Here is a 27,733-nt window from a genome sequence, read left to right as displayed (position 1 = left end):
GGATAAAAAATATATATATTGAGTCAATATCATAACTGTGATTTTGTCTACATGCTAATATTTAGAATCTTTGTCCTGCATTTGCATGATAACTACACTGCTGGTCAAAAGTTTGGGGTAAGTAGGATTTTAAATATTTTAAAATAAGCTTCTTCTGCTCACCAAGGCTGCATTTATTTCATCAAAATACTGTACAAATTGTACAATTGTGAAATGTTATTGCACTATAAAATAACTGTTCAAAAGTAGTTTATCATTTAATTTAGCAATTTACTCCAGTGATTTTAAAGATGATTTTTCATTTTTTAAGAGTGACAAGTGTACTCACAGCATTTATAATATTTGTGTTCTCAACAATCTGACCATGTTAATTCAGATGTAACAGAATATTTTGTTAAAATGCTCCAGTATTAAACACTAATGCTTATTTCTTAAGAACCACATATAAAAGCTCTGTTTTGTTGTGTTTGCTTTTTGGTGCACTTGAAAGATTAGAAAACCTGAATGTGAAGTCTGTGAAATTGGTTTGGTCATGTTTCGTTTTCCTAACAGGGTCACTGAACGCTCTCTTCACTCTCTTTTCATATCGCAAGTCATTATAGCTCATATTGGCACTCAAAGGTCATATTTTCAGTTACTATTGTGTCTGAAAAATGACTGTCATGCTCAGAAAACTGGAAACACTGTGCATAAAAGCACACCTCCCTCTCATCTTTGATGCGCCTCAGTCTGATATGCTTACGAAAGGATTTTTTGTTTGTTATACGTTTTGAAAGATATACCTGTGGCAAAAGCATCAAGCTATTAAAAATATTTAATAGCTTTTCTAGGCACACCAAAAAAGGTGGAACGCTGAAGAAAAATCATGAAGTGCATGATTTAAAACCCACGGATCCCTGTAGCCTTTGAAAGAGAATTTAGTATGGCTGAAAAATGTCAACTGTCTAATCTTAATATAAATCAGCATCTGTAATCTTCGACGGTGTACTGTTATTCCACTTTATATCGCAGAATAAACAGTCTAAATCAATCATGACTGACTATAAAAAACAAAAACAAAAGATTTGCTACAGTTATCCACAGCTACAGTATGTATTCAGTTGAAGTACATAAAGACAGAATTGGCATGCAAATGACAATTTAAAAAGATTCTTTTCACCACAGACTATACATTCTGATATCCCTAGAGTCAATCCCTCAAAATACCCCACAAATAATGAATTAAAACTCTGTAAAATTGCCCATTTTAGGCTTTTATCCTAATTGTGCCATTTTGGTGACTGTCACTTTACCCTTTAACTGCCCCACCAACAAAAAAAGTAACTTAACTCCTAGGGCTCTATTTTGACGATCCATGCGCAAAAGTCCAAAGCGCAGGGCGCAAATGCATTAAAGGCATGTCAGAATCCACTTTTGCTATTTTAGGGAGGAAAAAATCCCCTTTGTGCAGTGGCGCATAGTCTAACAGGGCTGAGCTTATTCTCTTAATGATTTATATGTGTGTTTTGAGAATAAATCAGAGTCTCATTTCCCATTCCCTTTAAGAGTTAGTTGCATCACGCCATAGAGAAAACAGTTAAACAAAGTATTTCCAGCACGAGAATAAGAGATGCGCCTCCTCATTCTCTACTTTCACTTTCACTCTCGTGGATAGGGAAACGTGTTGTACGCACAGACATCCATAGCCTATACATAATTAATTTAGTTTGTTAAGCGCAAATATTTGTTTCAAAACTATTTCTAAATTCAGTTCTAATTTTCAGCAAACAAATAAATAAACAGCAATAACGAAATGTGTTAAAAAAAACGGAGTTATTTCCTAATATACATGCTATGCCCCATATGGTCTAAAACCTGACAAGTGGGCAAATCTAAGCTTGTTTTTAATAAAACAAATATAAATATGCATATAATAAATAATACTGCTAATAATAATAGCATTATACAAAAGCAAATTTGTATGAATAAACTGAAAAAGTGTGGTTTTTATATTTATGTAGGCTAGAAAATAATATTTTTTTGTAATATTTAAATGATTCATTTTCATTTGTGAAGATATTTCTGTATTGCTTTACCCCCTGTGTGTGTTAAGCAATGTGTCATTGAGGCACACAACTAGTGCGCTCTGCGCTGGACTATAGACCTGCTTTGATCTGATCTATTGAACAGACTATTATAGTTCCTCAAAATAGCAATGCGCCTAAACACGCTTCCTTTTTTAGACCAGAACGTCTATGGGCATATGAGCGCAAATCCATTTGCTATTTAAACAGGGTGTTACAAAACATCAAAACAACCCTTGCGCCAAGCTGAAACTAGCAAACAACAATTGCAATTGACACTCAATGCATGTTTTTTCAACACATCACATAATTTATTTAATTAAATATTATGTGATTAAAAAATATCAACCACTTGGTAGAGGGTGATATGTCGGTTTATGGTAAAAGTACTGGAATTAATACATATACTATAAAAAATCTGAAAATATGAAGTATTTAAAAAAAATATAAAAAAATGTAAATACTAAATCATCTTTATTTTTTGAGTATGCCACAAAATATATTTTAGATTCTCATTTAACATGTTTTCTTCAATTTTTTTTACAATAAAACAAAAATCAAGTGTAGTAGTTGAACAGCATTATTTTCGTTTGATTTCTTGCAAATCAACAATGCTGTTTAGTGTAAACCATTATTTAAATGTCTTTCTTTAAATGACTTCAATAATAATTCATTTAAAAGTCAAAACATGGTTAACCGTTTGATAGAGCAGGCAGTTGAAGGGTTAAAAATAGGGCAGGGCTTCAAAAAAAGGGTGGAGCTACAAATGCCTATGTGTCAGCATAGTTGCAGATTCAAAAACCAGACTGACGTCCTATGCTATTAAGGAATAGATTGTCACTATTATGCAGTGCTTTCCCTCTCTGATGACATGTACAAAGAGACAATGTAAATCAAAGTGTTTCTGCAGACACTAGCTATGCTAGAAGCTAGCTTCTATTCATAATAAGAATTCAATTTATGCGCAAAATAGCAATATTGCATAAAAGACGTGTGACTAAAGCAGTTTCCATCCAATGAGTCAAAGAGAACAAAATCGTAACTTCCTGATTAACTGGGGCCAAATACCAAAAGTAAAAACAGAATTTGATGCAGTAGAAGAAGCTGCGTGAAGCTTTTCTTCATTTAATAAATTACTCAGAAGCACCTTGGAAGACAATGCCAACAAGCAATGAATGCATTATAGTATTTGAAGGCGTGAGACACGAAGCACAGATGCTCTCGTCTATTCTGGAGGTAATTAATAATATAGTAACATTAATACTGAAATTGTTACAGCATTTTAGAATGACCAAAACAACATTTCAGATGTTTTAAAATGCAGTCAGCCTGCTGGTTTGTCCATCCACACACATTTGTATCATCCCACGATCTCTTAAAACAAAATCACATGACTTTTTTTAAATGCACATACTTATCAAATAAAAAGATTATCCTACTCAATTATGCACAAATGATTTTATGCGCATTTTCAAAACTTATTCACATCTTGGTGTTTTTATTAACATTTTAATGCGCATAAAAATAAGTGGATGAAAACAGCTGTTGCTTTTATGAAGTGTGATTATAAAAACTAAAATGTATACATTTTACTATTAGAAGCAAGTAATAGTCACAGACAGTTGCTAAGCGATTATTATGTGTTAAAAACCCCTTATAAAAGTTTTTTTTTTTTTTTTTTGCAAAATAGGTCACCTTTAAATTTCATAAGTCACCAATGACCATTATTTCAGCTAGAAATCTGCAATAATGTTCTACTGTAAAGCAAAAACCCCTACGTCATGGATGACCTGAGGGTAAATAAATAACTCAGTTTTCATTTTTGGGTAAACTGTCCCTTTAAAAGTTACTTTACAAAAAGATTCAGAAAGTTTTTTTGTTGCACTTATCAAACCCACATAAAAAGATATATCAGACTTGAATGCAATAACAACAGAATGCAATTCCTGAGGAGTGAAATGACTTCAGTAAGTTGTGAGTGTGCCATTTAGCCCGAGGGAACGGTTTTGCTTGCCAGCTTTACACACTGCACTTAATGACAGTGTTTCTCCAGCTGTCATCCAGCCTATCGGGAGAGCTGGAAACACACTGAAGTTTTATGCAGGCTGGTGAGGCAAATGAAGGACAATAAAGATGAGCTTCATTAGGTCCACAAACCCTTTACCATTCCAAAAGCATGCCATGCTGCAGCAATACCATATTCTTTATACGACAAACAAGAACCCTGCAATAATAATTTACTTGCCAAATACAAAGCAGATTTGAAAAAAAATTATACATTACATCCATAAAACAGTTAGACAAAACTGATGTGTAAATAAATAAGAAAAAACAAGTGTCTTAAAAAACATTAAAGAACAAATTTCTTCCATCAAGGATACAAATAATTAACAGCTTATATGTTGAGTAAATTCAGCCACAAATAACCCAAAAACATGACTTTAAAGATAGTAACAGCTGGATGTCAAGTTATGAAACTCAGCCAAAACTGTGTGCTCTAGAACAAATTTCAGAATAATGACGGCAAACCTTGCCCATTAGATATACACAAAACAAATGATATTTCATCCATACATACAGTGCTCAGCGTAATTGACACCCCATTTTAAAATGGAATATTTTTCTACTTTTCTCAGTGAATATGGGCAAGGTATTTTTGTGCATTTAAGCAAAACAGATTTATTAAACAGATATATTTATTGAAATAATATTTTAGTGAAAAACATATTTAGAAAGTGAAAGATAATACAATTAAATTCAAGGAAAATGTTGCAAAAAAAATTACATCCTACAAAAGTTTAACTAAATTTTTAATTATTTGTTGCTCTTGATTTTTCTTTTTTTTAAAATTTGTATAAATACAAAGCATATGGTATTGCTGCAGCATGGCATGCTTTTGGAATGGTAAAGGGTTTGTGGACCTAATAAAGCTCATCTTTATTGTCCTTCATTTGCCTCACCTGCCTGCATAAAACTTCAGTGTGTTTCCAGCTCACCCAATAGGCTGGATGACAGCTGAAGAAATAGTCATTAAGTGCAGTGTGTAAATTTATATGCCCCAAAATAATATTGTATAGCTTCATATTAAAAATATGAATGTAAAAGATAGATTTGTGTGGGGTGTACTTATATTTGCTGAGCACTGTAAAAACATGCATCAGAGCCAGAGAAAAATTCCAGCGGAACTGGCCGAGGTAAAGCCATTCTTGCTCGGTTCAGGAACACTGAACTTCTGCTGTTATTTAGAGCTCATACAAGTAAAAGATTACATTCTATGAACATACTTAATATGAAATACATCATTTGGACAACTTTAAAGTTAAAGGCATTAGCTGGTGAAGGAAAGTTGTATCAAAAACTGACTCCCAGACAAATCTGACTCCCATTCGCGAGCACGTGCTACAAGCAGCGCCTGCAGTAAAACTCGGAAAACAGCGGATAATCATAAAACTTTTATCGATCTTTTTTTCCTGCAATTGACAGCAAGAACGAACATACACTGATCGACAGGAGCACCTCAATTTGTTCAAAATAATGTAAATTGCCAACTGGGACAAATTTATGCATTTACGCCATTATGCATCTACCTGAATCTATACTAGGAATCCATGGAGCTGCTGTGGAAGCTGAAACTCCTGTGGCCTGCTTCTGTTGTGTCAAATAAGTCATTGTTTCATGAGCTGCCAATATATCGTATGATAATCATAAGAATTATCTTTAGGCTCACTAAATTTACTGCAGATACATTGGAGCACACTAGCTAATTGATATCCTTAAACTAACAGACTGAAACTAACATCTAAAATACTTTCATTTAACAGGATATTTAACGCAAAGAATTTATAAACTATTTAAATATTATCTTTAAACAAATAAATCTACAATATATAGGCGAATAGGTGAAATCTATGGAACAATAAATGTAAATGTAAATGTAGTATTGTGATGTGATCCAGTTATGTTGTAATTTTACTATTGTGATTCTGTGACTGCTGGTGGTGGTCGCTGTGTGGTTAAAAAAAATATGACAATTAAAGTAACTGTCACGATCACCAGTGATCCAGCCTGTGCAGATGGCTAACGGACTACAAATCTGCTAGTATATCGTGTTATGTTCGCTTACAGAGTGTATTTTAGGTATATGTGTGTGCATTTGTTTGTATGTGGGTGTGTTGTTTCATGCGTGTGTTACAGGTACGAACGGAATTGGAGGATACGCATTTCATGCTGATGACGTTGGCCGGTTTGTGTCACCAATGTTATATTTATTTCTGTGATTTAGGTACATCTAACTACTTCCTCTCCTGCTGGTAATTATCATTTATTTATTGTAAACATTTTCTTTCAGTAGTTATTTCACTAGATTCAATGGAAGCATGGGCAATAAATAATTGCAGTGATATGAGGTTTTCAATTAATTTCTTTCTCCATTCACTTGTCACACACACTAAACTATTGTATGTTATGTCAAATACCCTTAGTTTAACATCAACATCTAAAGGGAAACAATAATTGACAGCAAGTTCCAGTGATGCACCACACACACACCCATTCCAGACCACGACTGATTACACTCACACAGCTGGGAGCTGTTCAAAGACTGATTAGATGGACTTTAAAAACAGCACAGACACACACATCAGTGCTGAGTCTTGTTTTATCTGTGAGTGAAAGCCTTGCTTTCCGTGTTAGACCCTTGCTTTGTTTGTTTGTTTGTATGTTTATTCCTGTCTGCTGCCTGACTTTGACCATTTGCCTGTTTATTGACCATGACTCTTGACTGCCCGTAAACATCTGTTTGCTTCTGTGTTGACTGTTGCTTGCCTGACTATTCTCTGCATAAAAAACCCTGCATTTGGATCCACACTCCTTTGACAGCGTCCCACTTCACATTACAATAACTAGGCTAATTTCTGATTTAAATAGTTATTTTAATATTTTGGGTGTTTTATTTTTGTGCTTTTGGGCTGGAAAAAGTCAGCTATATCAGGCCACACTGTTCAGAAAAGTGATTGATGGAGATGTTAATGTATACTGTCTTACCCACTGCTTTACACGTCTTGGTAACTGGGTCCATCTCGTAGCCTTCGTAACACTCGCATTTGTAGTCGCCTTTGAGGTTGATACATATTTGACTGCAGGCCTCTGGGTTCTCGCATTCGTCTATGTCTGGCGAGGACCATCAGAAAAGCATTAGTAACAGAGCAGAGAGACAGAGAGAACAGAGGCTTTTGTAGTGCAGTGTCCTCAGACAAGATAAATGATGCTTGCAAACGCCATCTGGGGATTTCACGACTATCAAAGTGATGACGCTAAGAGTAAACAAATCATAGATGCTTGCAATGTTGGCTCTTGGGAAAGTGGGTACAATGTAGGGCTGTGTAGCATCAAAAGGTCAGTATGTGAAGCAGTATTGATGTTACCTCCACAAGTCTTCTTGTCCAGGAGCTTGTAGCCCGAGGGGCATTGACACTCGAAGCCGATCTGCCGGTCTTTACATATGTGAGAGCAGCCGCCATTGTTTATGGCACATTCATTCAGTCCTGTAATGGAAAAAAATAACAAAAACAAGAAAGGTGGTGTCAAAGGTCACAATGACTGGCAGAAACTTAACTGTAAAAGCTCATGGCAAACTGACACATCTGACGGCTAGACTGCTTGGTTCTCATTCTCTAGGCTGAGCTTGAACACTTTATGAAAAAATCAATCATGACAGACTGGGGAAAAAAATGCTCTCAGACACACAAACACGCACGCACGCACACACTTTAGGGCTACAATAATGATTCTCTTTTTCTAGTGACATGAACCACTATAAACCACCAGACAGAAAATTTCACATTAGAGTTGACATTGATGCAACCTAAATAATAATAATAAAAAATAAATAAATAAATAAATAAATAATAATAATAATAATAATAGGACAAAACTGCAAATAATTCTGTTTAAGACCATGCGGTATCTGGTTTGAGGTTAGCATCCTGAACTAAAGCACAAAATGATGGAAAATGTCAACTCTGTTAATGTCAAGTCAGTTAGTGGTTTAAAAAGTTTAACAATAATTTAATAAACAACAATTAATAACTAAATTAAACGTTCTTAAATCAAATTCAAACATTTTGAATGATTAAATTCATTAAAAGGGATTAATCAAACAGTCAAAAAAAAAGCAATCAAGCTATTGCCTAGGCTGAGCTTCAGGTTTGAAGACGTTATAAGAAAGTGATGAGGTGAGTGGAATCTAACTGAAAGACTAGCCTTAAAAGCTTGAAAATCTGTAAGAGAGAGTGACAGAATAATATGGCAAAGGTCTCGCTGGTATTGCACTCCATAATTCTTCTCTGAGCAACAAACAGATGTAGGCACTGGGTGAAGGTTCCCTCCATTAAAGATGACAGGAAGAATTCACATATATCACTCTTATATTTCATATCTACAGTGTGCCTGCTTTTCAAGACTTGAATGCAGGAAAAAATAAATAAAAATAACATATATATAAATATATATAGTTGTTACTACAATTATCATAGAATATTTTAATATTAATGTCTATTTTTGAGCCTGAAATTTTAAAACACTTTCTACTATTGTTATTTTAACTGTTTTCGCACATGCTGAAACAGCAAATAATAACAATATGAATTGGTAATAATAATAATAACAATAAAAAAACAATATGTAATAATAGTAATAATACAAAATAAAAATAATTATCAAAGTATGTTTAATTCTTATGCCATTGATCAATTATTCTGACAAAAATAGTTGAGACATGATGAACAATAAAAAAAGCTGAAGAAAAATATGCTTTCTCTATATATTGAGGTATACATTATAATATCAATATTTTTGTTTTAAATTAGTGAATAATAATAATAAAAAGAAAAATAAACACAAGCTACACGTTTTTTACAAACTATTATTGCAACAAAATATTTGTTGAATTATATAGCTCTTCAACATAATAATAGTAATACTGCAACATACATAATATAAATAATTTATTAATAAATATTATCCTGAAATTGTGAAATCTTTTAAGCGAATTAGAACAGAGTTTTATATTCCCTCCGAAAACTTTTTTAAAAATCTTCAAATTTGTAATTTTCTAGAGTCTCTGTTAAAGCAAAGCCAATTTCATTTTGAATGATCGGAACTGGAAGAAACCATGTTGTCAGTAAGTTCTTTTAAAGGTTTTTTTTTCTAAATTCTGTGCCTCATTAGTTTACTCTGATTCCTCTGTTTATGATTCCTTGAAACCACTATGGTAACGGGACCAAGAAGTTCTGTTTAATCTTGAAGATTGGTCCAAGATCAGTTATGGTACTTTTACAAAATGTACCTCAATTTCCATAAAAGAACAACATTTTTCCACAAAATTTATTTTAGACCTGTTAGGCGGCATCAAATTTTCCCAGCTTGTTCCGACCTGTTTTAACTGCAAAACTTGTAAGGGCACATTATTCATGTATTTTGGTCCTGTGTTCACATCTATTTTGGAGAAGGGTTCATTCCACAATCCAGGAGATGATTGGAAAATGTTTCATTTTCTCCCCCTCACTTTTTTTTGAATGACATTCCTGAAGACCTTTTTGCTCAGAGCTCTAACCTCTGTCTACAACTCTTACATTTCTGGCTAAGAAATTTCTATTACTAAAATGATCTACTTCTCAAATTCCAACTATTTCCATGTGGATTTCTCAGTTGTCAGTCTTTCTTTCTTTGGAAAATTAACCTATGACCTCAACCACAAACAGGACAAACTCAGGAGACATTAAGAACCTCTTCATTCCTTTCTACATAAACTTTTAACTTTTTATTTAAGGACAGTTCTGGCTTCTTTTATTTAGTTTTGTTTATTTTATAAATTTTTGATCATTATTATTTTTTTTAAACATACATTTGTAAATTTTTATTTAATTTTCAACGCTTGGGGATGGTATGTTTGTTTGTTTGTCTGATTGTCTTTGCCTTTGTTGTTTGTTCTATTTGAAAATCCTTAATAAAACTAAACAAATAAATAAATAAATATTTTTTGTAAATATTGTCTGTCATTCATAGATTTATATTATTATTATTATTAATAATAATAATAATAACAACAGCAACAACAACAACAACAACAACAACAACAACAATAATAATAATAATAATAATAATAATAAATAAGAACACTAACGAAAGCAATAGGTGCACAGCAAAATATGGGGACCCAAAACAACTCTATGGGTGTTAATTTCAACACTTTGAAAGTGTCTCATGGGGTCCACTCAAAACAAAGTTAAATCAACACTTTCAAAAGGGTTGGCACTTTGACACTGAAGTAAGGGTTAATTTTAACTCTGGGCAGAGTTAAAAAAATGTAACTATATTTAACACCGCCTGGTGTAATATATTGTTATTTTATTCAACTCTCTTGAGTGTAAATATGGTAAAAAGGTCAAATAGACTGTAAATTACAAAAGAAAAAACATTTTATTTGAAAACATTCACCACTTCAACAATTCATTCAGTTTTTAAAATGCAACAATGTCAAATATGCTTTAAATGTTTTATTAGTACAGACAGTATCAACAAAATATGTATGACCAGTGCTCAAAAAGGCTGTTTCAGTCCTTTGGTCCAAACTTGATGTGTTATCAGAGCAATTTGAAAGTTCAATATATCGTCACTCATAGTTTACTTCTGAACTCATAGTTTTCTTCTGAAATAACATTTTAAACAACTTGGCGTGCAAATCTTTCACTTCTGGTGTTTCCTTGGTCCTCCATATCAAACACAGCAGTTTAAATGAAGGTATAAATGCTGTAAACTTGTGTGAAAACAAACTGGAGCTAGGAAATCTCATCAAGCATGTCCTGTGAAAGATGTGCTTCCCAGCCACAGGATGACCTTTTTATCCATGACGATGTACAGTAGTAGCTGCTGATCGCTCGTCTGGTGGTTCCTGATGCACGGATATAGGGTGATGCTCATCTAAGAACTCTTCAAGACTCCTAAGAAAAATGTTTGAAAACAAATTGCAATCAAATTCTATGATATATTTAAAAGAACATTTAAAGTAAATAAAACATTCAAGAAATCTAAACTCACCTTTTGAAAATCTTCATGATGATCCACAACTTGACTCTCCCAGCTGGTTGAGGTGACAGGATATGGAAAAGTAGAAAAAACACATACATCACTGTTGAATCTCCAAAAACAATTAGGTTAACCACTATGACTAGAACTGGAAAAACAGGCAGTTGTCTGTCCAGAATCCTGAATTTAACACAACACTTGGAGCAAAATTTAGAGGAGCTTAAAATCTTTTATATCATTTAGTGATGCTGACTTCCCCAAAATATTGGCCACAGTGTAAAAAATATTCATAAACTTCATAAACAACAGTTTTCTGTAAGCGTGTGCGTGCGTGCGTGCGTGTGTGTGCGTGCGTGTTTCTTTACCATATTCAACTTGTTAGGCCCTTTCAGGTCCAGTATTGAGGCCACCTTTACTGGAGTCTAGCAGATGTTTCAGGTCCAAATATAATCTAAAATATTAGGATAAGCAGAAGAGAAAAGGTGCAAAGCAGAGCAAAACATTATTTAAGTAACAGTTCACCCACAATACAAAACTTATCACCTTCATGTCATTCATTATTCTTTAATGCTCTAATACCCTCTCAGCTTATTGTGAAACAATTACAGAACTTTATCAAACATACCTTCATTATTATCACCACATATGACCAAGAAGGTGTGCTTGGTCATTTCACCAACTTTGGAAATACACCATCTGTCTCTAATCAGCCACCGTCACAGGGTCTTGAGTTATTGTATAGAGAACTGTGGCTGTTAAAAAACAACAACACATTAGTATCTAACACATATGCATAACCTTCAGATAAAAAAGAGAGATGAACATCACAAAGTATGCCTCACACTTTTTCAGATATCTTTTGATTCAGATGTTGATTATTGATAATAAATCTACAAATCAAACCTGTATCATCATTAGGCTGCTCAAATATGAATCAGTTGATTAATTTTACAGACAGGTGGCTGTTTACAACGCACTAAATTGTCTTTAATAAAAAGGAAATGTTGTGTACAGTACATGCTAAGTTTAGCCTATAGTTTTAAGCACAATATCATGCGGGAGAAAAAGCTTGACTAAGATGTTCCTGACAACAGAAATAGCCTAACTTACTAACGTCAGACATCCCGAGTTGGGAAAAGTAATTTTCGGGGGATACAGAGTTGATTTGCGGGAGGTAGCGGGAGAAATGAGTACCTAAAGAACAATGGAATGAGTTGCGCGCGACGTACCTAAAGAGCGGTGGGGGTGACTTGCGCGCGACGTACCTGAAGAGCTGGGAGGGATGCGGTGGAGTCGTGGAGAGGGGTGTGCAAAGTGTTTAATGACCGGGCGGGAGACGCGCGATTTCCGGGAGATTATCATTCATTTGCGGGCATCTACTTGGGCATCTGGGAGTCTCTGTGCATTTGCGGGATAACGTTAATGTTAGTCCCACAACTTCCGGGAGACTTCTGTAACCTTAAAAGTCTGAGAAAGTGCAAACGCGGTCATTTAAAGACATTAATGTTAACATTCCGACTTTAATGGTTGTCAACGCTTAATATAATTCAAGCGTACGTTATCACGCGAGTCTATCAACTAACGGTAACGTATATGGACGGCCACCAATGAACCAGTTTAAAAGGGCCGCGGTGTTTAAAATAAACTAAATTAACGTACACGAATAACAAACAATTATATGTTTTAGTCAGAAAGCCTTTTACAAGTAAGCATATGTTCATTTACTCACCAGATATGTTTTAGAAACTCTCCAGAGCTTATGGAAACCGTCCTGTGTTGCCGTTAGCATCCGGGCAGAGTAGGCTAGGCTGCTCCGGGGATTCCCTCGCTAGTTTGCTTCGAATTAAAGGAGAAGTGTCGATTTTATTTTACAGATGGGTACCGAACAAAATGGCATTAAGCGTGACAGAAATGTGTTGAACATGTACATTTGATGTTTTTATGCACTATGTATGCGTGAGCATATATAAAAACATTCTTGAAAAGAAGTGAATAGTAATGCAGTTAAGCTAGATACACAAACGACCATGAATGAACCGCAGAAGATTAAAATTGTCACTCCATTCTTAAGTTATTAACTTAACAATATGTTTACAACTGTATTTCCTTAAAGAAAGTCAGTAAAATACCAACATTTAGGTAGTTTGACTCACCAGTTGCTGTTCTAAACCTCAGATGGAAAATGGCGTCTGGAAAATTCTTCAGTGACTGGGGCTGCATGAATTCCCGGATGTTGGAAATAACACCACCAAGTGTAGAAAAGATAACTCCTTGATTTCGCACTGAATAAAATAAATTCTAACTCTTATTATATTCATTTATCAAAAACTAACTCTTTAACGTCAACACTTTACTCTGAAATGCTTCAACACCGAGAATTTAACTCAGATGAATTTGCTGTGTGCCTACGCACCTACGGTGCTTGGCCCCTAATAATAATAATAATAATAATAATAATAATAATATTATGCTGGTTCGAGCCTCTGCTGGCTCAGTTGGCGTTTCTGTGTGGAGTGTGCATGTTCTCCCTGCGTTTGTGTGGGTTTCCTCCGGGTGCTCTAGTTTCCCCATGTGGTACAGGTGAATTGAGAAGGCTAAATTGTCCGTAGTGTATGTGTGTGAATGAGTGTGTATGGATGTTTTTATGAGATGGGTTGCAGCTGGAAGGGCATTCGCTACGTAAAACATATGCTGGATAAGTTGGCAGTTCATTCCGCTGTGGCGACCCCAGATTAATTTGTGGACTAAGCCGAAATGATAATGAATAATAATAATAATAATAATAATAATAATAGTAGTAGACAAACAAATAAATGATGTGTCTTGGTTTGCACACACTATACAACACTCACAAAGCACCCTGACAGAGTAAAACAGACAGGTGAAGGAAGAAGGAGAGGAAGAGAAAAGGAGAAAGAGAACAATAGCTGATGCTAATGCTGAGGAGCAGCTGACAGCAGGAGATAGACGAGGGACAGAAACACTACAGGAAGTTCAAGCAAAATGGGGGAAAGAAACGATGAAAGGAGACAGGCTGAGAGAGGACGAAGGACAAAGCCTGTGGGTAAGAGAAATGCACAAGTCAGGGACGTTCTCTGTATAGCAAAAAAAAATGCATTTTCTCCAGTCCACATATGATGCATGTATAACAAGAAAAGGATGCACTGGTGAACGTGACAGAAGTGTAATCCCTGGCACCGGGCCGAGAGATTTAGCATGCATAGCTGCGGTGGCCCACTTGGAGCCAGCCCAGAATGCATTGGGCTCGGAGCATCAGGTGCCTGCACTAATCTCATCTGCTAGAGTGGAGGAAATGAATAGTATCCTGAAGAGCCTCAATGAGACGATGTGTTTCACATTAAATAGTGAACATAACTATGAGGACAGGGAGATCTGAGAGCAAGGTGTTGGCATTTCCTAAATACCATATCCATCAAATTACTATACAGCCACATGCTGCTAGAAGAGAATCTGAGCATTTGGTTAGTAACTTATTTTTTTCTTATGAAGGTTAAGTGTGTAATCTCAACCTCAATAGCAATGCCAAACTAACTTGCATAAATAACTTTTAGGTTTTTAAATATTATGAAGAAAAAAGGAGGCTTATATATGTCATGATTTAATGCAGAGCGCCTAAACATTTTCTTATGAACGGCCAAAAAATAAACTTGATTAAGGGTGGTGAGCCGAAGTTAAATAAACTATTACATTAAAGTTGTCATGGTAATTCCCTAATTTATTAATACATTCATTCATTCGTTTTATTTTCGGCTTAGTCCCTTTATTATTCTGAGGTCGCCACAACAGAATAAACCACCAACTTATCCAGCATATGTTTTACGCAGCGGATGCCCTTACAGCTACATCCTATCACTGAGAAAAAAGAGAGAAATCTATACGCACTCACACACATACGCTACGGACAATTAAGCTTACCCAATTCATATAGTGCATATCTTTGGACTGTGGTGGAAAGTGGAGCACCCGGAGGAAACCTACGTGAACACGGGAAGAACATGCAAATCTCCACACAGAAACACCAACTGACCAATTTTTTTTAAAACATTTTTTTAAGTAAATATTGTGCAATTAAAAAAAAATCCCTTTAATAATAATAATTAGTATTCCCTACATTTATATAGAGATTTTCTAGGCACTCAGAGCGCTTTTACACAATGGGGGGAATCTCCTCATCCACCACCAGTGTGCAGCATCCACCTGGATTACGCGATGGCAGCCATTTTGCGCCAGACCGTACACCACACACCAGCTGATTGGTGGAGAGGAGAGAGAGTGATGTAGCCAATTATGATATGGGGAGGGTTAGGAAGCCATGATGGACAGAGGCCAGTGGGCAGATTTGGCCCATTTTAACGACCACAGAGAGTCAGGACCTCAATTTAATGTTTTATCCGAAAGACAGCGCTCACAGAGCAGTATAGCGTCCCCCTCACTATACTGGGGCATTAGGACCCACACAGACTTTAGGTTGAGCACCCCCTGCTGGCCTCACTAACACCACTTCCAGCAGCAACCTAGCTTTCCCATGTGGTCTCCCATCCAGGTACTGACCGGGCGCAGCCCTGCTTAGCTTCAAATGCCCTTTATTGGGATAAGACAGTGGAAATTTTACAGACAGGAAAGTGTGGGGAGCAGAGATGGGGGAAGGATCGGAAAAGGACCTTGAGCTGGGAATTGAACTCGGGTCACCATGAGCACCTTAGTACTATATGTCGACGCACTAACCCCTAGGTTATTGGCGCCGACTGTTCAAACCAATTTTATTAATATTTAATAATAAATTAAAAATAATAAATTTTATAAAAATAAATTTTAAATGTGCCTTAATTACATTTTTAATAATTATATGTTTTTTACATTTTATAATAAACTTCTTACAACAAAAACAAACAATACCATTTATAACACAATAGTGCTCAATGATGAATACCTTGAATACTCTTGATTTGCTCATCAAGGACCCTTACATTAAAAAAAAATCTGATTCATTCATTCATTCATTTTCTTTTCAGCTTAGTCCTTTTATTAATCCTGGGTCGCCACAATGGAACGAACCGTCAACTTATCCAGCACATGTTTTACGCAGCGGATGACCATCCAACTGCAACCCATCTCTGGGAAACATCCCTTACACACTCATGCACTACATACAAAGTAGCTTACCAAATTCACCTGTACCGCATGCCTTTGAACCCACGCAAACATGGGGAGAACATGCAAACTCCACACAGAAATGCCAGCTGACCCAGCCGAGGCTCGAATTAGCGACCTTCTTGCTCTGACAGCACTACCTACTGCACCACCGTGTTGCCTAAATCTGATTCATACATACTTAATTGAAACATTTTATTTGCTTTTTTTTCTTTCTTAACAATTGAACAAACAAACAAACAAAAGGTTATTTCAAAAATAGAAATGACGAGGTCTGTTGAAGGCATTGGCCCCAACCTTCGCATCATTCTCCCTCTCTTTTCAGATAGAATGGAGGGCCAAATCAAAGGTTCCCATTGGGCAACTTTGCCCAGTGTGTCCTAGTTTGGCCATCTTTAGTATAATGTAACAATGTCAACTAAGGGAATGTCATCTAAGTGACTAAATGCACAATCCTGTGGGTCGGTCAGTATTCTTTGTAATGGTTTCCTCTTGGTTATGTGTTAGCACTTCATTTATTTTCTATATTTATTTATGATTCCAGTTGTGAAATAAGTCCAGCTAAAATACATTTGGTGTTTATACTGATCTCAGATGACAGCAACCAGCAGCACACATTTAGGTTGTAATATTTTATCAACAACCTTTTTTTCTCACAAAGGTTAAATATGTAATATCAATCTCCCTTGCAAAAAACAAACTGGAACTGCATAAATAACTACATCTTAAAAAAGAAAATGTGATCTACCTCTACCACTTCTACACCTGTCCAACTTATCAATGTGTAGTTAGTAAGATATTTCTAATTGACTGCCTGCAAGTCAGATATTTTAGTCAATGGCATGACTGAGCCTGTGGATAAAATTAAATAAATCTAATTATTTGAAATACAAATAACAAAACTATTGACTTAAATTTAAATAAACATTTTAAAAGATATTAAAAAATGTAAACAGTAATATTATAATATTAAAATGAAAAAAAAGAACAAAACTAAAAGTCAATCCAAATATTAGTAATAGCATCGAAATACTACAATAACAGTTTGAAACTAATGTTGAATACTAAAAATAATTGCATTAGATATTAATAACAATAACAATTGTTTATATCAGATTGTTTCTCCATCTGCTATTCAAACCAAAAAAGGTAGACCTGCTCAAACCAATACACTTCTACAAAAGCACAAAGTATACTTCAGTTTATATGGAGGGCCAGTGTTCTGGAGAGTTTAGCTCCAATCCTGATCAAACACACCTGAACCAGCTCATTAAGGTCTTGGTAGATATACTAAAAACTTTCCTGGCAGGTGTGTTCAAGCACGTTGGAATAAAACTCAGCAGGACACCGGCCCTGCAGGACCGATTGTGGACACCCCTTACCTACACTGTAATATAAATATAAAATAAGGTCATGACTACAAATTTTGAAGTTATGCAACTCAATATTTTAGTCAGTTTGATTGAAATAAGTTCAGAAAAACCTAATTTGATTCCACTAAAATAATTACGGCAGCAAGCATTTTTTTACAGTGCATGCAATAAATGCCCACCTTGAGTATATTAGAGGGCAATAAAAGATACCCACAACTGTTTTAAACAAGTGCAAAGACATTCTAAGTGATAATAACTTTTGGAGAGAAAATCTGCTGATAATGGACAAGAATCAATATTTCAATAGTATATATGCGTTAACATAAAAAAAAAATGCACAGACTTTTTCAGCTCCAGCTTATCACTGAAGAAAAAGTCCAGTTCCTCAGTGTGATGAAAGACAAGACCAGAGAAAGAGAAAAAAAGCAGATCTATGGAAACCTGCTTTCTCTGAGGAGAGCATGCTGGGCACGTTCTCCTTGTATGATGGCACCCAAGGGAAGACGCTTGCTTTGATCATAATGATCGCTCTGTGGCTTGTTGGCCCTTGATCAACAGAAGCCTACACTAATAAGCCAACACTGCCTATAAGCTCCAATTCTGATCCAGAATCACTTTTCCCTCTTCAAATCCAGCATTACTAGTTAGAAAGAAAAAGCTGACCGTAGATGACCTGCTCTGAGCAACTTCATTTAATACTCGCTTATGAAAAACAAATATCTTCACCTCTAAAAGACAGTGTTCATACAATTTCAAATAGTTTTACCTTTGGCTTCCTTTCATAAAACTACAAAGTAGTCATACAGCAATCAATTATTTGTATTTTCAGGATTTCTGCAGCTTTCAGCAAGTTAAATTTAAGACTTTTAAAGACATTTTTTAATAAATTGAATGACATTTTAGACTAAGGAGTTGTTCAAATGGTCAAGTTGATATATATATAAAAATATATATATATGGTTTTATTTAGTGCTACCTTTCGCTAAAACTAAAGGTTAATCAAAAATTAAATCATAAATAAATAGAAACAGTAAAGCCTAAAACTTAAAAAGATCTTTAAAAAAAAACGAAATAACATTAAATTACAATTAAAACTGAAACTAATTATTTAAAAATAGAAAAACTATTCAAAATATAATATTATATATATATATATATATATATATATATATATATATATATATATATATATATATATATATATATATATATATATATATATATATATATATATATATATATATATATATATAATATAATACATGCAACAAAGGTCCAAGGGTATATAAAAATATATATTTCTTTTTGAAGATCCACCATATGTATTTATGCAAAAGTGCTAGACTCACCGCACTCCTTCACAGGCTCATCAGACCAGTCTTTGCAGTCCCTGATAGTGTCACACACTTTGCTGCTATCGATACACTCCCCACTCTTACACATGAACTTCAGCGGCCCTTCACATTTGTTGGCTGTGAATGACACAAAATAAAAGGTTCTTACACTTCTGATCTTTCAAGAGTACCACAAAAACAATCTGAATTATGTAGAGTGGGAACTGCTGTTACACCAAACACATTTTCAAATGACACTCTTGGATTTTTTGCTGCATGGTGACAACAGACATTGAAAAGAGGCTGTCAACCTTAAAGCAAGCACATAAAATCACTATAAAGTCCATTTATAAATTGAAAATCTTTTAAAGCCTGTGGAAATCTGTGGCTTTAGGGAATTTGGAATATGATGCATGAGGTATAAGCCTTGCTTAAAGTGGAATATAATGAAAATCTGGATAGACAGTGCTCAGCATATATAAGTACACCCCTCACAAATCTCTCTTTTAAATTCATATTTTTTTAATAGGAAGCTATACAATGTTATATTTGTGCATATACATTAGGTTAATCAGTATTAAAGCCAAATCTGGAGCTTAGTTAACAAAATAACTTACGATAACGGTCCCTAAAACTAGTACACCCAAATTTATATGTTATAGAAAAATATTAAATACAAATTTTAAAAAGAGGAAAAGTCTCATTCTTATGTTAATTCAGTGAGTATCAGTCCAATCAGAACAAAACACAAAGTCTTTTATTAATACAGACAGATAATACATAAAAATATTATTAAAATGCACACTCATGGCGGTGTTTGTACAAAGTTTCTAATGAGATTACAACAATGATCATTGTTTCCTCTTAATTTAAGTTTATCTGAGTTTATAATAAATTTATTGTTTGTATGGGACTCTTATTTTGTAAACATGAGACAGCGAGAATAAAGGCAAATACTATGCTAATGGCCACTGCAATATCAGCCTACAGTATAGAAGGCTTACCTTACTGCTGCAAAGTATCATTGTTATGGTGCTCGGCTGTAGCACTGATTAAATAAACAGAGTGATGACAGATGACATTTGATGACCTAAAATTGTCTGTATGCACAAAAGTGTGCAATTTCATTCAGATCATTTAAACATTTTTTTATGCAAATGTGTGAAAATTTACATTAATTCAGTTTTTATATTAATTCAGGAATATTATTGAATAATATGCAAATGTTTATATGATTTATGTACAATACAGCTTGTAAAGTAATATTACAATGCGTAATAGGAAGCCTTTTAGAACATATATGATATGAGAGACTGATGTCATTTACCAAACAAGTGGTTCTAATTGGATTTGCACTGTTAACCTTAAACATTTTCAAACATTATATATTTTTTTTTATTTCATGTAAGAAGTTTTTATTGACTATTCTCTCAAAATCATTGTGCATAAATCAGCAAATAATGTGCTGAAATAGTAACAGGGTATATGCAGCAATCCTAAAGGTAATTTTAATACTTTTATAAGACTTTTTAAAGACCTTCTCAGAATATTTAAAGACCTCAACGCCAATTCAAGTTCTTGTAGTTAAATAAATCAATGGAGCACAATCATGCAACAGAACTCAGATAAGCTCGGAAGAAACAAACTTGAAAGAATAAATTACGTGGTTGTTTTCAGTGACGGGCTTCAGCCACTGTCTTTCTCCAATCAGGAGTACGCAAACGTACATTTTGCAATTGTGCTGTCTGTTTCACTCTATGGTTTTGCTACATGCGGAGAGCGTCACATTACCTTTCCACGTTTGTCGCATATTACGTGACAACACCCGGACAAAGGAGCTTGGCTGGATGCGCCCTGCCCGAACCAATCACATGGATTAAGGAAAATAAGTATAGTGGGGTCAAACACTTCGGACAATGCTTGAACAAAATTTAAGACCTCGTAAAAACCCGATTAAGACTTTTTAATAACTTTTAAGGTCCTTAATTATCTCATAATTGATTTATTAACCTTTAATGCTTTTTAAGACCCTGCGGTCTTAAATTTGCTTAAATTTGCTTCTCTGATTTAAGACTATTTTAAAGCCTTAAGAATCGCAGAAATCTAGAGCAATCCAGATAAAAGTCTACTAATGTCACGCAAAAAGAAATTTGGAATGATTAGGATAATTAATTTAGGATAATAAAACAAGAGAATTAGAAGTCTAATTGATAACTATTTTAAATAATAAACATCTTCCTGGATAAACATAAATGTTTGGACCTGGATGGATCATCCAACCACATGCCTAATAGTATCCAGGGCTTTATATTAAAACCCGCCAACCCGCCAAATCCGGGTAAATTTCAGCTTTGGCGGGTTAGACAGACACCTCTACTAGCCACTTTGGCTGGTTGAAAATCATTTTTAAATAGTAGTTTTCCTAAAAGCAGTGTTCAACAGTATAAGGATGACCCAATATGCGTGCAAATGTGATCTAAGAATTAAGAAATAAAATAATTGTGATCACGCGAGCAGAAGAAAGCAAGTGAATACCGAATGAGATAATGGTCTTTACTCGCGCTAACAGCTGATGTGATACGCGCGACTTCTTAAAACGCGTGCGCGCGACTGCTTAACGCTTGCACGCTCCCGAATCGTGAAGCAACCGTGTCTGGAACGTTCTGGAAACGCAACTGTCACCGGTTCTCTTTCAGATAAACTAGACAAAAAGTAATGAACATGCATCCACAGTCCTGATGCTTTTAAGAGCTCAAAACGTGTCTTTTTGTAAGCAGCACCGGTTGCTTTCACTTTGAACAGATTATTAAATTATTTTAATAATTTATTTAAACAAGCTATTTTGCTTGTTTTGACACATTAAACATTTGTGGCTAATAAATAATTATTGTTTAGTGTGGTTAGAGATAAATTTGGTAAATCGTTAATTTTGAGCTCTAAAAAAAAGTCATGAAAAATAAAAACTAATTGCAATATAACACTAAGAAACCATGACTCCTTTGCTCATGCTCATTGAGCAAGCTCATACTCGACTAACAAAAAGTGAAATAAATAAGGACACATGTGGCCATAACACAAAATTTAAATCAAGTAATTTTAGCATGTCAAAGTCAAATTTATGCATATAAAATATATTTTCCCAACAACAAAATTGTGGCTAGCAAAAATGCAGAGTGGCTAGTAACATTGGAAAACTAGAAGCCAAAGTGGCCAGTGACTAAAAAAGTTAATGTAAAGCCCTGATAGTATCCATAAACCTAACCAAATACAAACACAGGGCACTAATTGGTCGACATGAATTATGATCCAATGTACTCAAAATAAATCGTGTTATGCATCAATCACCAGATATAACCATGGAATAATGAATCTTTCAAGGTGATTTTGATTGAAGGTGCCATATGGGAAGTGTGCCACAGAACCCTGGCATCATGTAGGAGTACATCTGCTTGGTCTCGAAGTGCTTTGTGTGAATGTTAAGTTGATTGGGGCCGCATGATTGGGCTCACTCTAGCCTTTCATCTTCAGTGAAAAACGCTGCTGGAATAGAGGCGAGATGAAGAGGCTAATCAAATGGGAGACTGTTGAAGCTACTCACTTCTGTTGACGCAGCCGGCCTCGTCGCTGAAATCTGGACAGTCGTGCACTTTGTTACACTGTTTAGTGCCGTGAATGCAGGAGCCGTCGCCACACTGGAACTGATCAGGACGGCAGGTCAACACAGCTGCAGGACACAAAACAAATTCGCATGTGAGACTATTGTTTTCTTATTTATCAGCCTGGCCAATTAAGCAAGCAATCTTTTGGAGATTATCATGGCAGCAGGAAATTGCGGAGCAGAATCTGGCTTAATCCCAGTTTAAGTTGGAGCTAATATATATATATATATATATATGCAGCATAAAATGACTGATTTAGTGATAGCTTTTCACCAAATCTATAGATTTATTTGCTTCAATTATTGTGTTTTGTGAAAACACACTAAAATCTTGTAAAATGTATATATTTTTTTCATCTCACTAACCATTGGTATTCTAAAAACCTGGGTGGAATGACTGGACATAAATGTTTTTATTATTATTCAACAGTGGTTTATTGAAGAATTTATGACTTTGTGAAAGTTTAAAGTTTTTGTGAAAAAAAGTTGACAGTTTTGGAACAAGTGAAGGTTGGGAAAATGATGACAGAATTCTGCTTTGGGTGAACTATAAATTTAAGGATAAAAAAAAAAAAAAAAAACATATATATATATATATATATATATATATATATATATATATATATATATATATATATATATATATATATATATGAACTACAATGGGGCTGGTGACGGTCGCTGTTGGCTGGTTCGAGCGTTGGCTGGGTCAATTGCCGTGTCTGTGGAGTTTGCATGTTCTCCCCGAATTCGCGTGGGTTTCCTGTGAGTGTTCCGGTTTCCCCTACAGTCCAAAGACATGTGGTACAGGTGAATTGGGTAAGCTAAAATTGTCCGTAGTGTATGTTTGTGAATGAAAGTGTATGGGTGTTTCCCATTGATGGGTTGCAGCTGGAAGGGCATCCGCTGCATAAAACATATGCTGGATGAGTTGGAAGTTCATTCCGCTGTGGCGACCCCAGATAATAAAGGGATTAGGCTGAAAAGAAAATAAATGAATGAATGAATGCATTGGGGTTCTGTTCCTTTAACATTTCAATTTATTTAAAAAACACTCTAGCTTTGTTTCTTTTTGAATCCATTCAGATGATCTCCCGGTCTGATGAAAGCACTTTTAGCTAAGCTTAGCAATAGATCATTAAATCAGATTAGACTATTAGCATCTGTCTCAAAAATGATCAAACACAAAGATAAATTTCCTATGTAAAGCTTGACTTCTGTAGTTACATTGTGTACTAAGACTGATGGAAAATGAAAATACTGTACCTATTTTCTAGGCTGATATGACCAGGAACTATACTGTCATTCTGGCATAATAATTAAGAAACTTTGCTGCTGTACCATGGCGGCGTCTAGCAAGGTTTCTTATTACACTAAAATGAGCTTATAGTTTCTAGCCATAACGATCTAGAAAATTAACATGTTTCATTTTCCCTCAGTACACAATGCAATTATAGAATAGTCAAGTTTATATAGGAAAATGATCTAAACTCTTTGGTCACTTTTAAGAGGAATGATGCCCAATTTAATGATCTATGCTAAGCTAAGCTAAGTTAAAACAACTCCTGCCAGATCTGATCTGCTGAACAGATTGAAAAAAATGGTAAAACTCAACTCTTTAACTTGAGTTGAGTTGTAAAATAGGCCTAATTACAAAAAAGTAGAGTGCTTCGTTTCAGACTACTCAAAACTCATTCATTTATTTATTCATTTTCTTTTTGGCTTAGTCCCTTTATAAATCTGGAGTCGGGATGGAGAATAAACCTCTAACTTATCCTGAATATGCTTTTTTATGCTTTTTTTTACTCAGCAAATGGCCTTCCAGCCATAACCCATCACAGGAAAACACTACAGAAAACTACATAGAGCAAATTATTCTATTTCTTTTTAATTCCACATAGACTGTGAAATTCTTCTTGTATGAAAGAATCTGCCAAATAGTGAAATTGAACAAACTAAAAGATAAAACCATGAGATGAGCCATTATGCTGCCAGATAAAAACATGTATACCAAAGCATACACTGCTTATTTATAATAATCAAACATTTGGCTTTTACCTCATTTCAAAAACACAACCCTTTATAGGGCAGTCAATGTTTTTTTTCCAATGAGTATTTCAATGAGTGCCCTATAAAGTGTTGCGTTACTGGTGTGTTACTCTGGGTTGTTACAAGACTTTTGAATGTTTTTGAATATATCTATTGTCATCCATGTCAATGAAGTTACAATATATGGTTCTTCACCTGATAAAGAATTAAGGCTTATTTGCAAAAGAGTTTCCTCAGAAAAAAAAAAAACCCTCAGAAAATAAAAACAATCAGTCACTTCCTCTGGGACACAAAAGAGCACTGAGGAAAGAAAAATGTGCTGTTTGGCAAAGAAAGTTCTTAATTTTTCACATTCATCTTTTAAAATCCTTTTAATCTTTCATACGGTGTACTTCAGAGAAGCTGCAGAGGGAAAACATCCACCGTGATCAATTTCACCAGTACACATAATTTATCTCATGGCAGAATGAAAATACTTCTGCATAAAAATACTTCTGGCCTACAAATTTGCCCTGTTTTCCAGTGAAAATATCTAACAAGGCTTTATACAATATATATTTACTTGGAAAACAAAATAGCAAATGATATTAATGATTCATAGTATTAAGTTAAACTCTTTATAAATGAATATGTAATATCACCTCTATTTTGCATCATTAACTGTAACTTGGTGGACAAACAGTTACTTAATACTCATAAACTGAACACTAGACAGAGGAAAAACTTTAATATAAAAACTATAGCAACTGTTTTTTTTTGGTCAAATTATTAAATTCTAAGCTAACTAAAATCAGTTAGTTACAAATTCTCTGTAGTTAAATAGAAGTACTATCTTAGACAAATTTGCAACTACACTGTAAAACACTGAAAAATTTTGCTATTTCACTGTAAAACCCAACAGTCAACCTTATCAAATGAAACGAGTGTAGTTAACTCAAAATTTACTTGATTAAATTGAGTTAATTAAATACCTCATTACTTCAAATTAAATGGAGTAAGTTCACAGTACTCATATAAATTAGTTTTTTTTTAACTTAAATGGTTTAAAGCAATCAGTTTTCTCAAACAGTTTGAGTTGCCTTAACTTATTGGGTTTTACAGTACTCAGTTGGTTTGAGTTCTCTTCATTTTTTGGGTTGTGCCGTGCTCAAATTGCTTCATGTACTTAAACTGATTAAGTTTACAGTACTCATTAGGATTAGTTTTTGAACTTAAATGGTTTGTTGCAATCGGTTTTCTCAAATAGTTTGACTTACCTTAACTTTTTTGGTTTACAGTGTGGATTTAAATAAGCATTAGCTTAATTAACTACAAATAAAAACGTATGACATACTTCATTTACTGTAAGTAAATATTCCCAATTTTATTTATTTAAATCACGATTATTGCAATTATTGCAAAAAACAAAAGTAAAAAAAAAACAACAACAAAAAACTAATAAAAATAAGGAGATTAAAGAGATATTTAAATCAATACAATAAAACTTCAAATAAAATGCAATAAAATCTTAAAATAATTCTTATTTTACAAACAAAACTGTAAAATTTAAAAATAAAAAGTAACTAACCTTTTATATTTTTTGATAAAAGTATCCTTAAAATACACAGAAAATGTAATAAAAATAAAAATAAAATAAAATAATACAATGGGAATATGTCCTGGTAATTAATAATACATTTTAAGGACATTTCCGTTCATTTTAATTCCTTTATATTAATACCCTATATTTTACAGTTGGGCGACGCGGTAGCACAGTAGGTAGTGCTGTCACCTCATAGCAAGAAGGTCGCTGGTTTGAGTGTAGGCTTGGTCAGTTGGCATTTCAGTGTGAAGTTTGCATGTTCTCCCCGTGTTTGCGTGGGTTTTCTATCGGTTCTCCGGGTTTCCCCACAGTCCAAAGACATGCGGCACAGGTGAACTGGGTAGGCTAAATTGTCCGCAGCTTATGAGTGTGAATAAGTGTTTCCCAGTCATAGGTTGAAGCTGGAAGGGCATTCGTTGCGTAAAACATATGCTGGATAAGTTGGCGGTTCATTCCGCTGTGGCGACCCCAGCTAAATAAAGGGACTAAGCCGGAAAAAAAAATGTTATGAATTAATTTTACATTTGTTTTTTATGTAAAACAAAACTATTTTAACATATTTACAGACATAAAAAAATAATAAAACTATCCTACAATTACAATTTGTAAAGATAACATTAAATAAATAATAAAAATAGGATAAGACCAATAAAATACATAAAACAGCATATAAAATATCTTTACCAGCAAAACATAAATCAAATTGAACTAATATTGAAAAATGCTTTGCATCCTAACTAAATAATAGTGTTTTAAGGAGGGCAGACAATGGCCTACAAAAATGCCAAGGTAAGACTAACACCCATGCAGTGCTTTCTCAAGAGCTACATCCATACCTCAAAACACATGTGTTGCCTAGCAACCAGCAAGACTCAGGCACATTACCATGATCCTTAAAACAGCAGAAGATTTACACAGCATCTCAACTCATGAAAATACATCATCATTATCTCCATAAACACACACACATGCAGGAGCAAACTGTTCTCATCAGTGTGCACATGCTCTGCATAGCAATCTGCCTGAAAACAAACCGTTTTGCAGGTTTTGTCTGTGATTAGGATTACATGTGCTCAAACAAAGCCATGCTGGTTTCCTCATGCCTCATGGAGAAACACATCTTTAAGCTAAAGTTAATAAACATTCACACTGACTGACTCCGATTTTACCACATTAAGCGTTAATTAAAAGACATGATTAATTACATGATATGCTAATTCATCAATATGGTTATTCACAAATGGATCAAAGAAGCTCTAAACCATAAAGGTATAATGCAGTTTTACATTTTCATTTTACATATACGTTAGAATGTATTATTTATTTATTCATTCATTCATTCATTCATTTTCTTTTCAGCTTAGTCCTTTAATTTATCAGGGGTCGCCACAGTGAAATGAACCACCAACTTATCCAGC

General features: G+C 34.4%; 1 protein-coding gene and 1 long non-coding RNA gene across 5 annotated transcripts in view; both read right to left on the bottom strand.

Annotated features, from left to right (window-relative positions):
• lrp8 (low density lipoprotein receptor-related protein 8, apolipoprotein e receptor) overlaps positions 1 to 27,733 on the bottom strand; it is a 290,837-nt gene that overhangs the window by 65,481 nt on the left and 197,623 nt on the right. For all 4 annotated transcript variants that reach the window (XM_087255654.1, XM_087255652.1, XM_087255653.1 and 1 more), the window contains 4 exon segments: positions 22,625 to 22,750; positions 19,042 to 19,164; positions 7,487 to 7,606; positions 7,107 to 7,232 (listed from right to left, as the gene is read on the bottom strand). In XM_087255654.1, the coding sequence (XP_087111780.1) occupies positions 7,107 to 7,232; positions 7,487 to 7,606; positions 19,042 to 19,164; positions 22,625 to 22,750 (495 nt within the window).
• On the bottom strand, positions 10,523 to 13,357 carry LOC147843581 (uncharacterized). Its single transcript, XR_015493853.1, has 6 exons — positions 13,301 to 13,357; positions 12,877 to 12,983; positions 11,773 to 11,899; positions 11,513 to 11,598; positions 11,160 to 11,202; positions 10,523 to 11,062 (listed from the first exon to the last, which is right to left on the bottom strand). It is a non-coding gene; the product is annotated as an uncharacterized LOC147843581 (long non-coding RNA).

Source organism: Danio rerio, chromosome 6 (genome assembly GCF_052040795.2).
Source record: "Danio rerio strain M-AB ecotype USA chromosome 6, GRCz13ab, whole genome shotgun sequence".
Lineage (NCBI taxonomy): Eukaryota > Metazoa > Chordata > Actinopteri > Cypriniformes > Danionidae > Danio > Danio rerio.
This window is presented reverse-complemented; position numbering and strand designations above follow the sequence as displayed.